The sequence below is a fragment of the Calonectris borealis genome, chromosome 13 (genome assembly GCF_964195595.1).
Source record: "Calonectris borealis chromosome 13, bCalBor7.hap1.2, whole genome shotgun sequence".
NCBI classification, from domain to species: domain Eukaryota; kingdom Metazoa; phylum Chordata; class Aves; order Procellariiformes; family Procellariidae; genus Calonectris; species Calonectris borealis.
This window is the reverse complement of record NC_134324.1, coordinates 21,837,205-21,852,596: the sequence shown is the minus strand read 5'-3', so window position 1 is coordinate 21,852,596 and position 15,392 is coordinate 21,837,205. Positions and strand designations below refer to the sequence as shown.

The following is a 15,392-nucleotide window of genomic DNA, read 5'->3' as shown; positions in this document are numbered from 1 at the left end:
AAGGGCCAATTCAGAGCTTCCCAGGCGGAGCGGAAGAGCCGTGCTCCCAGAGCTGTTATTAAAATCGCAGCTGTTCAGATTCCGTCCCAGTGACGGGCTCTTTCCTCTGGAAATTGCTGCAAAGCTGGAAGAGCCATTTTGACAGGACACCCGTTTCTAGCCACAAAGACAAATCCTTTATTTGGTAACAATTATCTATACACAGATGAACAACAGGAGCCAGGGTAGGAAGTCTTCCAGCAGAATATTTACACAATACGATCTTAAACTAGCTTTTTTTGTTCTTCTTGAACATCTACCATCTTACTGCACAATCCAAATTTTACATTTCCATTCCGAAAAGAAACTTGAACATACTTTAAAATCTCAGTGTTAAGAGCTGTAGGTAACCACTAATCCGTGTAACAGAACTGCTGAGAGTAAACTGAGGGATCTTCTCCAAGTGGCGGATTACGAATTTCCATTTGTAAAAAGCAAAACAACCTCCCCACCAACCGCTAATTAAGTTTTCTAACTTGGAGGTTAGAATAGCCAAAATTTTGTGTTGTGTCTTCATATCCTGTGCCTAGTAAGTTTTTACATGGAAATTAAAATTAAATTCTGTAAGTTCACAGTTAATAGATGACGCTGCAAGAAGCAGCCCCTTTGTAACATCCAGTTCTCACAAACACGTTTCCTTTAAAAACAGAGAATGAAAGGGGAAAAAAAATTAAATGGCTTTTTCCACTCTAAAATTGCAGACAAAGATTTTATGATGGTAGAAGATGACTTGAATTTTGAAAAACAACCAGCTAAAAGTCCAGAATATGAAAAGCTGTTGTTTAGAAAAGTGATGTTCCAGATGACAGAAGAGCAGAATTACCAAGATCCACAGAGGCTGTGAAAGAGCTCCAAAATAAACCCGTTTTCTGTAAGAAACTGTAAGGCTTTTTAAAGAGATGCCATACATACTGCCTTAAGAGTCAGCGCACTACAGTGAGAGCCCCTCCAAAGCCATGACTCTCCCATTGAGCGTTTTAAACGTCTGCTTCAAATGGTGACACTTCGGAGTCACAGTATATGAATAAAAATTAAAAATAAAAATAAAATTTAAAAAAACAAACCCAAAAAACAAAAAAGAGAGCCCAAGTTTTACTTTCTAGCAGACAAGACAATCACCAAGTATCGCTACCGCGTCCCTGAGACGCCTGCCCACAAGCAGAACCTGACACTCGGCACTTTGTTCTTGCATCTGTTTGACAGAATTGCGTGAGGCTGCGGCAGCGGAGGATCCTGCTCATGTACAGCTCTTCAGCTACGCAGTGACGTTTCCTGCTTTTATAGGAAGTTTTTCGCATTTAACTTGGGAAAGTAATGGGGGGAGAAAAACCTCTTTGCTCTCGTTAGTACAGATGCCTTTTTTTCTTCTTTTCTCCATTTCTTGTGTGTAGCTGCTAAATTTACAACGGTAAAGTATATTTTTGTAACCCGTGTCTAAGCAGCAGATAGACAAGCACGGGGAGCATTCATTCAAATAAAGCCACAAACAAGTCAGGAATGCTGAGCTGGAAGTTTTCAGCCGTCTCCAGAAACTCACTGCAACTCTTTAAAAGAAGTATCCTGCTGTACAACCGGCCCCTCTTTTTAGGGAATGCCTCTGTTAAGAGTTACCTCCCGTCATTCCGTTTGCTTAAAGTTGGACAAAGCAGCAGCACATTGATGGGCATCACAAATGATGGCAGAGATAGGCAACGGCCTTATAGCTGTATCAAACCCTTCACAGATTTAATCAAGCGGTGCTCGTTTCTGGTAGTTGCCATCGGAAAATGGTCCTCATTCCAAACCTGTGGTGCCCAGGACTCGTAGAGGACCTGCGAAGTCCATCCCCAGGGATGGAAGCTTTGGAGAATCACTAGTTCATCTGGAACTTGCCTTCATAAACGCCACCAAATCTGGCATTAAAATGGCTTTTGGTTTCAGACACTTAAAACAGTGCCAGCTTCTGCCCTCTCTGTAGGCAACTACTGGGATGTCTAAGCCCTGCAATACAGAAAACTGTTCATTGAGGGAAAAACTTTTCCTCCATCTTTCAGCCCAGTGACATTTCTAATATTTGTGCCAAAGGAAAAAAAGCATCTTCAGGATTGAAATATTACTATTTGCAGCTTTTGCACATTATCTGCTGCATGCAACAGTAGACAAATTCTTTAATTCGAAAAACTAGCTCTTGCGGGGTGGGGAGGGATTGGGGAGGGACGACACATTCTTTGTGGGTTTTTTTTTAGCCCCGATACAGGAAAGGGAGATGCCTCATAAAAAGACTTTTTAATAAACCTTTCTAACTGTTTCTGGCAGTTCAGAGATAGCTGCACCTTTATAGTCAACCTTACTGCTGTCAGAAACTAAAAAAGGAGACAACTAGTGAAAATAAAAGGAAGATTGTAAGCTAGAATAATTCTGAACTGCCACTACATTAACAAGGCATTAACAAGGCTTCACTTTGCTTCTGCACTCCAAGGATGAAAAGAAAAGTCCTTGCATTCCATATACTTTTAAAACAATTTTTAACGGGAGATTGATGCCAGGTTGGTTTTTTTCACCCATCATTTTAGCAGAGAGAAAATGAGTGACTAGCAGAAAAGATAGCAAAGGTTTTACTCCCTTTAAGTAAAGGGAGTAATTTATAACTATATTTAGTTTCAGGGGAGAGTATAACACAAAAAAATAAACACTATTTGCAACTAAATTTCCAGAAGCACCAAATTCAGTGCTTCGCTAGTGCCCACACTGAGAAATCTTGCACCTGATTTACAAACGTAATTATATCAGTGTAATTATACTGGTATAATTCCCCAGGAAAAAAAAAAGTTCTTTTTCAACATCCAAGAGAAAGATTTTTATTTTTAAATTCCACACAAAGAATTATACCAGAATAACTCGTGATAAATAGATATGGTAAATCTTCCTGAAGAGATAAGGCCTAAAAATACAGCCCTGTTGTGGTGGGTTGGCCCTGGCTGGACGCCAGGTGCCCACCCAGCCGCTCCATCACTCCCCTCCTCCGCTGGGCAGAGGAGAGAAAACACAACGGAAGGCTCGTGGGTCGAGATAAGGACAGGGAGATCACTCAATTACCGTCACGGGCAAAACAGACTCGACTCGAGGAAGTTAATTTAATTTATTGCCAATTAGAAGCCAGAGTAGGGTAATGAGAAAATAAAACTAAATCTTAAAACACCTTCCCCCCACCCCTCCCTTCTTCCCTGGCTCAACCTTACTCCCGATTTCTCTACCTCCTCCCCCCAAGCGGCGCAGGAGGACGGGGAATGGGGGATGCGGTCAGTTCATCACACGTCTCTGCTGCTCCTTCCTCCTCACACTCTTCCCCTGCTCCAGTGCAGGCTCTCCACGGGGTCTCGGCCTCCCTCAGGCACATCCACTTGCTCCAGCGTGGCGTCCTCCACAGGCTGCAGGTCGATATCTGCTCCACCATGGACCTCCACGGGCTGCAGGTGGATATCTGCTCCACCATGGACCTCCACAGGCTGCAGGTCGATATCTGCTCCACCATGGACCTCCACGGGCTGCAGGTGGATATCTGCTCCACCATGGACCTCCACAGGCTGCAGGTGGATATCTGCTCCACCATGGACCTCCACAGGCTGCAGGTGGATGTCTGCTCCACCATGGACCTCCATGGGCTGCAGGTGGATGTCTGCTCCACCATGGACCTCCACAGGCTGCAGGTGGATATCTGCTCCACCATGGACCTCCATGGCTGCAGGGGGACAGCCTGCCTCACCATGGTCTTCACCACGGGCTGCAGGAGAAGCTCTGCTCCGGCACCTGGAGCACCTCCTCCCCCTCCTTCGCTGCCCTTGGTGTCTGCAGAGATGTTCCTCTCACCCCTCTCTCCCAGTTGCTGTTCCACCACAGTTTTTTCCCCCCTTCTTAAATAGATTATCCCAGAGGCGCTACCACCGTCGCTGATGGGCTCAGCCTTGGCCAGCGGCGAGTCCGTCTTGGAGCCGGCTGGCATTGGCTCTATCGGACCTGGGGGAAGCTTCTGGCACCTTCTCACAGAAGCCACCCGTGTAGCCCCCCGCTACCAAAACCTTGCCATGCAAACCCAATACACCTGTAGTGTCCCGCAAATCGCAAAGACTGAGGTTTCTTGACACTGAAGAAGTTCTGACTATTGAAATGAGGAGATTATTATAGCAACACTTTCAGCGTTATCGAGGTCATTTTCTCATACATTAATGACATAATAGAAATTTATGGAAGTCTTTATTGAATCTTAACTGCTCCCTAAGACCATGATCGAAATAGAAAAAGTGACTGCATTCTGCTTTGACTACTACAGCAGATGTTGAGGATACAGAATCCTGAACTCGGATTTTTTCATTTAAGGGAAACTTACGATTCTTCATATTTACATACAACATTTTGTATGTTTTCTGTAAAGTCACACAATATTTTGCCAATTCCAGAATTTTGCCAGCTCTTAAAAATACTGTTAGTTTTCTTTTAGAATAATACCAACATATTTCCTGATAGCCCAGTATGAAAGGTGTTTTTGAAGGGTGAGATGGATAATTCCAATATTTAATTTGCTACTAGAAGCCTGTAATATTTTGTGGAGGTTTTTCTTATTCTTTACAAGGAAGAACATTTTAAACCAGACACCACTGAAGAATTTAAATTGCATTTTCCTCACTAGCAAGTGAGTTCAAATTAGCCCAATTACAATTAAAACATGACATATTTATCAACCATTAATGATGAGAAATAATGTAAAACAAGGACAAATCTGTTTACAATTTACTAATCCACCTCAAGTTACTACCAGGAGAATTTACCGATGCCTAAAAACTGCCATAAACTACACTCTTAGTTGAGAAGTTTAAAGTTTTTGAAAAAGCTCAGCTCTTGCAGATGCCATTGAATATTAAAGATTTCTAAAGATGTAAAAATAGAATTCCTTTGGTTGAAATTATGTCCCTCTGAGAAACTGTAAACCCCAAAAACTGCAAAAGCCAGGAAGTTTTTGAATGCTGACGTAGAAACAAGAGCTGCACTTCATTGTGATCTTGTGCATTTTTAACCTGCTACAGAAGATTAATCCAGGATCATAATTAGCATGAACAGTTTCCACAGCCTTTCACACTATTGATAATTTCTTCTTCTAGTTTCTTCCTTTCCTCCTCTTTGGACATCTGATTATTCCTCTCTTCCCAGTTTGGATTGTTATGACTATTTAGTACTTTGCTGCTCTGCGTATGCCACATTTCGTAATAGAGATTGTTAGGACTTGCAAGGAGGTCCGCATGTCTACCACGTTCCACAACTTTACCCTGTAAAAGAAGGGGAGTAAGTCAGTAATCAACATTACCAGATCTTTAGGAATATAAACGCTGCCAACATATGGGCCACAGCTTTACAGTATAGATTGCAGCAATTATTCATGAGAAGGAGCTTGGGACAGCAACGAAAGACTGAATATGTGGTGCACTGAATTGTGTGTTACACTGCAAGCTGAAAACAAGGAACTGCGTTCTCAATCTCGCATAAATGGAACGTAGATGCCTTTTGTCCATCTGGACAAAATTTAGAGCCCACCAACATGCAAAGTTTTACCATCTAAACTGGAAGAGCTATTTAAAGTAAATGTCGACCTCTACATGAGGAGCAAGGTGTTAAACTACTACCGCAAAAGTCACATGAATGTACCAAAACAAACATGTATTTGTCTTTGCTTGATAACAAACACACTTGCACTAAGAAGCTAAAGAAAAGAGCATACAGAGAGGGATTTGTACTAGATAGGCAAAACACATTTAAAATCAAATCCTAAAAACAATTAGTGTAAATTGTGCTTTTAGATGGGTGCTCAGTAACTTGTGTCATTGCAATTGCTGTCACGAAAATCGAGTGAGCAGTTCAGTTCATCTGTGCTATTCCCAAGAGCAAAGATGATTTATTGACTATCATTGTGGAAACGGGAAGGAAGAGCTGGAGAGAAGAACTCAAATCCTGCAGACAGTGAAACAACACTACTCTTCAAAAAAACAGACTCATCTTTTCACTTTGAGATACACATTTACATTCACTGACTTCAAATTAAAATAATGTATTCATTCTCCAGCTATTCTTTCTTTTGGGAAAAGACAGCATTATACGGACAACTACATGGATTTTATATTAGTTCTAAATTCTGATCTACAATTAAATCTACCTCCTTGTGACAGCTGCTGATGAACATGCTGTGAAAAAAATTGGGTCTTGTTCACTTCTATTACTAGTCGTGCTGGTGGAATCTGAACAAATACACACTTGACCAACATAACTGCAGAATTTATTTAAAAACTTTAAGTAGTTAATTGTAGTAGAGACTAGGCTTTTGAATTATGGCCTTTTTTTAATAACTCTTGAACAATCATCAAAAAAGTAACTTCTCTATTCAGCTTCATAGCATTAGGATCAATATCATTAACAGAATGTTTGTTTACTCACTCCAGAATTATTCTGAATTTGCCTAGGCAAAGGTGCTGAAATTGTGATGCCGTATTTCCATTGCTAAGCAAAACATCAACTTGTCTGATCATCACAAGATCATCTTGTCTGATCTCTGCTATTGAGCCTTATTTAGCTGGTTGGTAACAGCGCTCATCAATCAAGCTGGGACGACAAGAGGCAACTTTCTGCTGAGCAAACGTCAACGATGCCTCATGAAGCAGTCGGGCACTAAAAGTGATGCACCATGCTGCCTCACTCATTCACAATCTTTATTACACTAACATCATTCATGAAAGTGAGCACCCTAGCTGTTTTACAGTTTTAGGTTGTGCTTTTATTTTTAATTTAACAGTTACACTATAACACAAAACACACTCTTAGTAAGCTGTGAAAACTTGCATTGAAAACAAAAAGTTGCAGATTGCCTTATAACATATTAAAAAACATTTGCAAGATGTTTTAACATGCAGTTACATAAAGGATATACCTTAGGAAATGATTTTTCAGCAAAAGCTGAAAAAACAAGCAGATCAAATCCAAGTAAAAACTCCACAGAGCAGTACGAGTGATTTATTCCACTACTTCATTTTGAGATTCATATGAAGCTAAGATTTGTATAGCAAAGATAGTCATGAATGTCACCATTTCATAAGATTTTCTTCTAACTCCCCATGAAATCATTTAACATACTGTACGAATAATATATTTTCTTTTAGATATGCATATTTTAGTCACTAAATACAGCTATGATCACAAGCACGTAAATAGCTGGTGGAAAAAAATGAATGCAGAGATAAATTTAGTATCTATTATCAGCAGATTAGAGCACTATATTTTCAGCATTATCAGTTAGAAGAGTAACTATGAAGTTATAATAAGGACATTTGTTTATTTTAAATCTAAAACCAGATATGGGTAATAGAGAAGAAAATGGACTTAGGACAGACTGAATATGAGGTAACAGCTGAATAGTGATATTAGTAAATCAAACGTTGAAACTTTTCTTTTTCTTTTTTTTTTTTTTCCTTATAAGAGGAGCTTACAGAAAGGGAATAATCACACTTTTCTACAGGTACAATACAGAATGGTGTTCAGATTTATTACATAATTAGATTGAACAATCCTACAACAGTTTTATCTGCATGGAAACAGAACATGCTGTCCTCTCTCTTTCCATTGAAAGAAAAAAAACCAATGGATGTATGTGAAAAATAGACACTCACTGAGTAATGAGAATGAAGCATAAATTGGGGGAACACATTAGGAAACCTAATCTGACAGAAGCATGTAATAAATTAGATTAAAAACATGCAACATTAAGCCAGTCCCAGAGCATCAAGTAAAATTTGTCATAATCCATATAAAGAACACGTAATTAAATGAACTACGCAAATGAAGTAAAAACACAACATTCTTACAAGAGTGTCACACGTACAAGTTTCTGCAACTGATGAACTGTCAGTTGCAAAGAAGGGAAATATATAAAAAGCAAAGCTTAGACTAGAATTTTCTAACATGGTTCATTTCCAAAGAAAGAACTTTCAGTAGCTTGGTGGGAGTATAGTATTTCAAAACGGACACACAGACCTCTAAAACAAACGCTGACACGTGAAAATTACACGTCACAGAGTGATGACCTCACCTGATCCAGCACAATGATTTCATCTGCATCAACGACTGTTGACAACCTGTGAGCAATGAAAACTGATGTTCGGTGTTTCACCATGTCCCTCATGGCACTGAGAATATTCTGCAAGATTAAAATAGAGACAAACTCTTACACACTCCTAGGTGGTATGAAGAGAAATAAAATGCTGTCTGGAAATATGCAAATTACTGTAAATGAGTTTTGAGAAACATCTCCAGTACTGCTAGAGCTTCACAATAAGAAACAGCTACGAGCACCTACAGAAGAAACAGAAGAATCCCAAGCATGAAATATCTGTGGCTCAAAGTCCTCAAACTGCAAAAAAACCTTTATTCATAGAATAATGCAGATATCCCAAGGGACAAAGGAAGAGAAGTGTTACTTGATTTCAGGAAAAATTTTCCCATGCAGCCATACTACAAAAGCAACATAAACAGCAGTAAAGGCACATGAAAATGATAAATCATAATAATAGTAATACTTTCCAATCAATGAAAGTTAAAGAAAAAAAATCCCTCTCAATATCATGCCAATGTGGAACATAAAGCAATCCTGGGAATTATCTATGTACTGCTTCCACCTTCCCAAACTCCATTCAGATGCAAGCAGCACTACTTGGGAATTTGTGCCCTCACTACAGTAAGTGAAGTGTCCACTTTATTTCCCTGAAAAACGCTTGCCTTTGTCAGAAAACATTTTGATTACCAGACATACTTTTGTGGAAGGGACTCATTTTCATTTGCTGTCTTTAAAGTGCAGTTCTGCTGTGAAACTTTCAGCTTTGCTTATGATTCTTGCCATAAACACAGCAAAACAACAGAGAGAAAGAATCCAAGTAGTGTTCTACAGAATTGCGTGTGTTGTGAACGTTTCTGGCCCAATGAGGAAGCTGTACTATATTTGAATGCTGTACTATATAGATGTACAGTTTGTACTCTGATTTCTTTGTATCTGGAAAATGAAAGTAATTTAGTGATTACAGGTCAATAAATTGGCTCGATGATCTGCATAAGTGAACACAAACATAGCTCTAGCTCTAGTTTTTGATACCATTAGATTGTGAAATTACTGCTGGTGCTGAGAGTTTTGTGTTTAAGCAAAGATGTAGTTATGAAGCCTGATGCAGTTACTGCGGTAGTGTCATGACATCTATGTCACAACGCCCTGATGTTTCACAGCCCCTCCTGTGAAATGAATACAAATTGATACCAGCACTGCAGGTAACGCCTACCTGATTTGCATCTCAGAAAGATGCTGCACAACAAACAAGAGGTTTTCTGTTCTGCATTACATCACAATTATTTATAAGACATTTTTAATGAATGATAAATGCCACCTAAACACCTTTCAAAGTGGATTGGAAAGCTTCACACTTCATCGCCACATGAGGTATCTGCAACAGCTTCAAGAGATGAACGTTTAATGGTGAACGGGACCTCAAGAGTGTAAAACCGAAAATATACCCAGAGACAGAGTTGATACCCTTCACTATGTCTCAAGCTAGACAGAGACTCAGTATCTCTGCTCTGGCCTTTAGGAAAAGGGCTTAGCCATAGGATCTCTTAATAATAATAACAGGAAAACACATGATAGCAATCTGGCAAAAATAACAGAATTCTTTCTGAGAGGAAAAGAACAAGGAAAAAGCATCAAAATCAGACATCATTACACCACTTAGGTTTTATTTTTTTTTATCCCAATTTACCTCTTCTGTAATTGAATCTAAAGATGATGTGGCTTCATCATAGAGAAAAATAGGTGGCTCCTTTAACATTGCTCTAGCAATTGCAACTCTTTGCTTTTCTCCTCCTAAAGTGAGGGGGGAGAGGGGAGAGAGAAAAAAAAGATGAAGTTACAATCATGATATTCTAAATTCAACAGCAGACATGACTGGTTTGGGGGTTGGTTCTTTTTTTTTTTTTAATATACATCATAGTTGCTACTGATAAAGGTCTGTACATGTTACATAAGATATCACACAAGTTCCTGCTCCCTGGTAAATCCAAAGCGATTCAAGATTGCTTATCCTTTTAGAAAAGGACAGAGAACTATTTTGTATATGCTACAAGGCAAGAGCAGGTAACTAACGACAACATACAGTAACCCACTCTATACACCAGGGAGTATGAGCTCATTTACCTGGTCTAAGCTATGCCCCGAACAGTAGCGTCACCTATATACATTCTGTTTTCCCTTGCAAATAAACAATGCTCTGCCCATGCGTGCCGTATTTGATTTCATGCATCTTGCACACACATTTTTTCTTCCAGGTCTCTCCTGGAAATTCATCTAACTTTCCACTCCATAGCGGCTCAGACTTAAAGTGTCCATACCTAATAGCTTTAGCCAGTAAATTTCATTACAGAACACAATTAATATGGTACTGAAAACCACCTTCATTATGCAATCTACTGCCTGTTGGTTTCTGATGTAATCACGTTTCATACTAGTTTCCTTCCTTCACAATTCTTACAGCCAACATCTACCCAAGAATAATTTAGGACAACTTTTACAGAGAGGAAAACAGGTGCATTTGAGAACTTAAAATCTGCTAAACATTTGGTATGCAATGCAAACATTTCACATTTGTGCACTTGTCCTCCTTTGTTTTATTCAAGACTTCAAAACATTCCATTTAATACCATTATATTCTTGTTAATGTTCCATTCCCATCAGGAGAGAACATGCTTTAATAAACCATTTAAAGGCTGATAATAATGCTGCAGTTCAAATTTTAAACTCTTTGGCAGAACTCAGTAGCAATTAGAATTGTACAATTTACTCAGTCTATTTTAATATACTCTCTCTCTCCCTCCTTTAAAGCATGTTCAAAACTCACAGCTTGACAATATCAATGTTTGAAAGACATAGTACAATAACAAAATCCAAGGTTTTTCCTTACATTTGTAACATATAGACTTGTTTCATGTTCTTCCCCATTCATATTCAGGACAGCAGCATGTTAACCATTTCATTTACAAAGCCAGGGGTTTGGGCTGTTATAGTTCTGTCTATTACACATCTATTAGAAAACACTGAAATGGATTCTACTTGGAAAAGCCAAACCAGCTTGGTTTTCATTATTTACTCTTGATGAATCAATCACTGAGACCAGTAAGCACCGCACTAAATACTTACTTCACCATTTAAATTGATAAAGTTCTCATTGCAGTTAAGACTTCCTTATGCCTATTTTCATACCACACAAGCAAGGAAAACCACACTGGGGGAGAGAAACTCAAATACTGAGGCTTGTTATCCACGCTATTGTACTAGCATTAGGGAGTTTTATTTGTATTAAGGTTCTTGCCAATTATAAAAAAAATCCACCAGTTTTAAAGTATCAAGACAGCACTTCTAACATACAGTTTTCCAATGTCAGTCCTCAAAGCAGTAAACTGTTCATTTACTGGAATAATATACCAAATATACCAAATTTTTGCACACAGGGAGAATCCAATTTACTTATTTTCTAAACTAATCGTTTGCTGCACTCAACAGATTTAGCTGTTCACAGAACCAGGGCCCCAAATTAAGTTCACAGCCTTTACTGGCCCCACACGTTACTACCACTGTTCACACATCTGGGACCCACGTTAATTGCCATTGCGCCTTTCACTGAGACACCCACCATGTCAGTGGTCCTGAAAACCTCGGTTTTTACATCATGCATATAAAATGCCTGGATTTCAAAGAGGACCACTTAAATTCACAGAGCTTTCACTCCTCCCATTTCTCCCACAAAATATTAATTTAAAAAGACAAAACCAGTCAGGACTTTGTGTTTTTCTTAGACTAGAAATATAAGAAGCCTCACTTAACTTAAAAAAAAATGAAACAGATTCAGAAATGAATCTAATATATACCTTTTTAACAATTTAGGAAGCCATTCTACTATTCAGAAAACTACAGAGATTCAAAGTAACAGGTGCCATATCTTTACAGAGCTACTGAAGGAACTCAAAGATATGCATTTGACATCTCCAATCCATTAAACAACTAAACCATTTCTGGCCATTACAACTCTCATTATCAATGAAAATATTGATCTAACAAAAGCACATGGGATACAGTGGACACGTTAGCTCCACATTCAAACCTAAAACCACAAACTGGCACCTGCAAGCAAAAGCACACAGAAGCAAATTCCCTGAGAGCTGAGCACACAACTGCATTTAAGATCGATTCAAAGTGCAATTTGAGGAAGCCCAAGATGAGCAGACATTTCTGAGACCATTAGCCTTAGACGCCTGTACCCTGACTGTAAACGTTAGTGAAGTTCGTTGATTACTATTGTTTGCCAATACTCATCGAATTTGTTGAAAATAAGAAACTGAAGCTGCTACTGCAATGGCAGATGTCCACTCTGAGCTCTTTTTCTATCACCTCAGAAATCCAGTGTCTTTCTCCTGAGGAGTATTTTACATACTCTTTTTTCTTTAAATACAAACAAAACAGGAAAAGAACACACTTCCCTTCACTTTCTAAACACCACTTTCGTTAATGCACTGTTGTATGGGTGCTTATGAACATCATAGTGGTAGCATAAAATGAAGGATGGAGTAAAGGCATAACCCGTTTTCAGAAGGGTCAGAAGGAAACTCGAACACACCCGCACACACTTCTCCAGATTTAGAATGGGACATAGAATCATACAATCATAGAATTGTTTAGGTTGGAAAAGACCTTTAAGATCAAGTCCAACTGTAAACCTAACACTGCCAAGCTCACCACTAAACCATGTCCCCGAGTGCCACATCTACACATTTTTTAAATACCTCCAGGGATGGTGACTCAGCCACTTCCCTGGGCAGCCTGTTCCAATGCTCGATAACCCTTTCAGTGAAGAAATTCTTCCTAACATCCAATGTAAACTTCAACATAACGCTAAGGCTTTGAGCAATCTGATCTAGTGAAAGATGCCCCTGCTCACGGCAGGAGGGTTGGTCTAGATGATCTTTAGAAGGTCCCTTCCAACCCAGACCATTCTATGCTTCTATAAACGCCAAGACATTTCAAACCTATTGTTAGTCAAATCCTCTTTTCTAGAAATTACTAGTTTGGGGAGACAGGCAGCACAAGAGAAATCTTTCATCATTATCACAGTTCTCTACAGTTCTGCCAGTGCCTATTTTGTACCTTCTACTCACTCATCCAGATTTGTGCTTCACATATTTTATTTCGCTTCTAACCTTCTCTGTATTCCCCTTTTGCAAATGTGTGTGCTTTCTCCTGCACATACATTCTGGATACAGAATGTAACCTCTGATCCTCTGTTTCAAAGAGACCAGGACTCCTGAATTCAGCAGCTGCATAGCAAGAAATACCGCATATAGCTTGCTGCCTTTGCAAGAGGCAGCACGTCTGCCTGAACATGCTGCATTCCTGCGCTCCTGCCTCTGGACCCGCACCAGCCCCACATCCCCTGAAGATCCATACATCTCAGTACCATTCTCAAGCAACCTCAATACCCTGAAGTTTCCAAACTCACTGAGATAAGCTTCTCTCTCCTGTAGGGCCATACCTCATTCCTAACGGAGTAGAGCAGTCTGCTCTACCGCTCCATCCTACATGCAGATGAAAACAGCTGACCTGTTCTTTGGTCTACCAATAAATGGTGTCGTGTATATGGAGTCAGACTGGAAGAAAATTAAGCTCTGCCACGCATGTTTAGAGTTTGCCAAACAGTAAGGCCTTGTATTCAGGAGAAGTTGTTTAGAAAGACACGTCCTACATGTTACCGCAGTGATACAGACTCTCCTCAGGCAGAGCAGTAGTTAAGTTGTGTACTGCCGTTTCTCCACTACTACTCTCTGCACACAATTCAGCATTATGCTACCTACCTCGTCAAAATCCTTCCAAATATTTTCAATAACCTCACACTTATTGAAACACCTTTAAGACTGTATTAGAAAAAGGTAACAAACCAATATGAAAAACTGTGCCCCACCACTGCTCGTATTGGCTAGCAATTTTAAGCAAAACTATAGTGTGTTTTGCTTTTTCAAAACAAGACACAAGATGTTTTTAATGAACTTTGCAAATGCACCTTCTACTTCTCGTAATATCCACCAAGGACGGGAACCAAACCCATCAGTGAATTAAATGGGGAACCTCATGAAATGAGTATCCCATTTTATCTTGCATCAAGTATCTATTAAAAAACTGTAAGAGCTATAAGAAGATAAAGACCTATTTAAAATATAATAAAATAATCTAATAATAATAATAATATATCCTTCAACCAAAACAGTAATTTCATTTCTGTTTCATTCAATGCACATTGTTACATTTATGTGATGGACATCATTATTATCTTTGTCTCAATGCAACTTCAACCTAAGAGATTTGAGATTGAGAGCATTCCAGTGGAATCTAGCTACTACCTAAAAAGTTATACTTAAACTCCGTATTCTTAAAATCCTGTGTCCCCCCAATAAAAAACAGAAAAAGGATATGGGAAATGATTTAGACATTTCCCCGTTTCCATGTGATCCCTCATCTTATATTATAACTCTGCCACAGGAACAATGTTTGCTTTCAAGCATCATCTTCCCCACGAACAAGTGTATGTAATTTTAATATTACAGACAGCTGTAGAGAAGAAGGAGTAAAGTGAACTTTTTGTAAGAGTGGCCCCGAAAGGCTAGCATGGCTAGCAAAGCCTGGCTAATGCCGTGATATGATCCTTCTAGTTGAGAATAGCTATGCTGTTTTATAGAGTGCATACCCAAATACAGAGGGACTCTGAGAACCCAAACGCATGCTTTTTTTGTTTCACTACACAGACACAATTTTCATGTTGTTTCTTACAGAATTCATGGGTAAGAAACACATAAGACATGAAGGCCCTTTCATTATCAACAGGGTCCAAAATGAGCTCACTGTAAAAACGTATCCCGTTGCCTTACTCACTATCAACAGCAAAAACAAAACTAACCTAACAGCAAAAACCACCTAACTTCCAGCTGTTACAGGTTTACATTTAAGAACTCAAATCTGAAAGGTCTATGCATATATATGCGCCTAGCACATCCTACATGCAAAGCACGCATACATAAAGATCCCAATTCTGTTCACACGCATTCCATTACCCAAATAAATTACGAGAAAGATCATTTTTACCTAGATGCACCTACATGCTTACGTATCAACTCATTTAACGCTATCCCCTGAAAATACATTCCTTTAAATATCTTGTAGACTACAGTTGCCTTAAACTACAGACCTTTGTATTAATATTTAG

At 39.1% G+C, this 15,392-nt stretch overlaps 1 protein-coding gene across 5 annotated transcripts in view; it reads right to left on the bottom strand.

Moving 5' to 3' along the window:
- Positions 1 to 4,252: 4,252 nt before the first annotated feature.
- ABCB7 (ATP binding cassette subfamily B member 7) overlaps positions 4,253 to 15,392 on the bottom strand; it is a 42,214-nt gene continuing 31,074 nt past the window's right edge. For all 5 annotated transcript variants that reach the window (XM_075162478.1, XM_075162482.1, XM_075162479.1 and 2 more), the window contains 3 exons: positions 9,852 to 9,955; positions 8,141 to 8,248; positions 4,253 to 5,336 (listed from right to left, as the gene is read on the bottom strand). In XM_075162478.1, coding sequence (XP_075018579.1) covers positions 5,118 to 5,336; positions 8,141 to 8,248; positions 9,852 to 9,955 — 431 coding nt within the window. In that variant the 3' untranslated portion in view covers positions 4,253 to 5,117. The remainder of the gene's footprint in view (positions 5,337 to 8,140; positions 8,249 to 9,851; positions 9,956 to 15,392) is intronic.